A 1,228-nucleotide genomic window follows, 5' to 3' on the forward strand; every position below is an offset into this window, starting at 1 on the left:
AAGCTATCCATGGTATTCGTCCTCTTGCGCCTCCTCCTCCGGTCCTTTGCCGCAGTAGCCGCCGCGTCGACGAAGTACTGCTCCTGCCGCTGCTGCTGGCTGTTCTGAGCCTGGTGTAAAGGGGTTTTCGAAGCTGACCCCCGGCGGCGAGAGGAGAGGAAGCTTTCGCTTGTGTTGGGACTCTGACTGCGTCTGTAGAGGCGGAAGAAGGACAATGTGGGTGATTCTGTGGAGCTGCTTGCGGAGGAGGAGGAGTCATTGTTGTTGTTGTCCTCGTCGTCTGAGTCTGTGTCGTATTCGAAGACGGAGCGGGGGAGGGGTTCTGGGGGTGGACGGTGTGGGCGTTGTTGAGTTGAGCAAGAGTACATGTATGGACGGCGGGTTTGAGACGCGGGATGAGACGGAGCTGCTGCTGCTGCTTCGGCATGACTGAGGTTATGTGCTCTTGAGGCAGCAACAGTTGATGGGTGAAGGGATCGCGATGAGAGCGGCGGCAGAGCCGGTAGCGGTGCGGTTGGCGGAGGAGTAGGAGGCTGAGAATAGGGGAGTCCCATGGGGCTGGCTGGCCGCGAGCCGTGAGAGGTCGCGGGGCGATGCAGCGTCGTGAGGGATGATGCCGGAGAGAAGGCTCTCGGGCGGGGACTTGATGAGCGATAGTGCGATGCAGCAGCTGGTCTTTGTGGTGGAGGAGGCAGCGGAGGAAGACACGATGGAGGAGGAGGAGGAGGAAGAGCCTTGGGGGGAGGGGGGGGACAAGGAGCGTCCGTGGCAGGGACGGAGACGCTGCTGCTGGTGGTGGACAGTTGGGAACTCGAGCTCTGCCTTGTGCATGTGCCTGACGGGATTGTGACCGTCTTGGGGAACACGGAGTACGTTGGCGATGGTTTCCGCGGTTGGCTTGGGCGGCCTTGGTCAGAGAGCGGCCAGGGGCTCTGCTGAGGGGAGGGGGTTGGTACGGGGCGTCTCTTGATGCGCTGAGGCGAGGCGATCAAGGCCGGGTAGTCCTTTGCCGGGACGACAGGTGGAATGGCGCACAGGGCCTCAAAGGACGAAACCGCAGGCGCCGCCATTTCCAGAGTCTTGTCTGTCTGATAGATTGGGTGGTGGTGGCGGTGGTGTGCACGAGGTCCTGATTCGAGGAAGCTATCCCAGAGCTCGCCGCCGTGAACGTGGTACCGAAAGTCGTCGTCGTCTGCGGATGAAGAGGCCTCGGAGTCGGTGCTGCGGT

At 61.8% G+C, this 1,228-nt stretch overlaps 1 protein-coding gene across 1 annotated transcript; it reads right to left on the minus strand.

Annotated features, from left to right (window-relative positions):
- Nucleotides 1-138: 138 nt before the first annotated feature.
- Nucleotides 139-1,070, minus strand: BBK36DRAFT_157969 (hypothetical protein; the record flags this gene model as incomplete). Its single annotated transcript, XM_024897671.1, has 1 exon — nt 139-1,070. A coding segment is annotated over one exon (932 nt), but the record flags the coding sequence as incomplete, so codon positions are not given.
- Nucleotides 1,071-1,228: the final 158 nt, after the last annotated feature.

The sequence above is a fragment of the Trichoderma citrinoviride genome, assembly GCF_003025115.1.
Source record: "Trichoderma citrinoviride strain TUCIM 6016 unplaced genomic scaffold BBK36scaffold_417, whole genome shotgun sequence".
Lineage (NCBI taxonomy): Eukaryota > Fungi > Ascomycota > Sordariomycetes > Hypocreales > Hypocreaceae > Trichoderma > Trichoderma citrinoviride.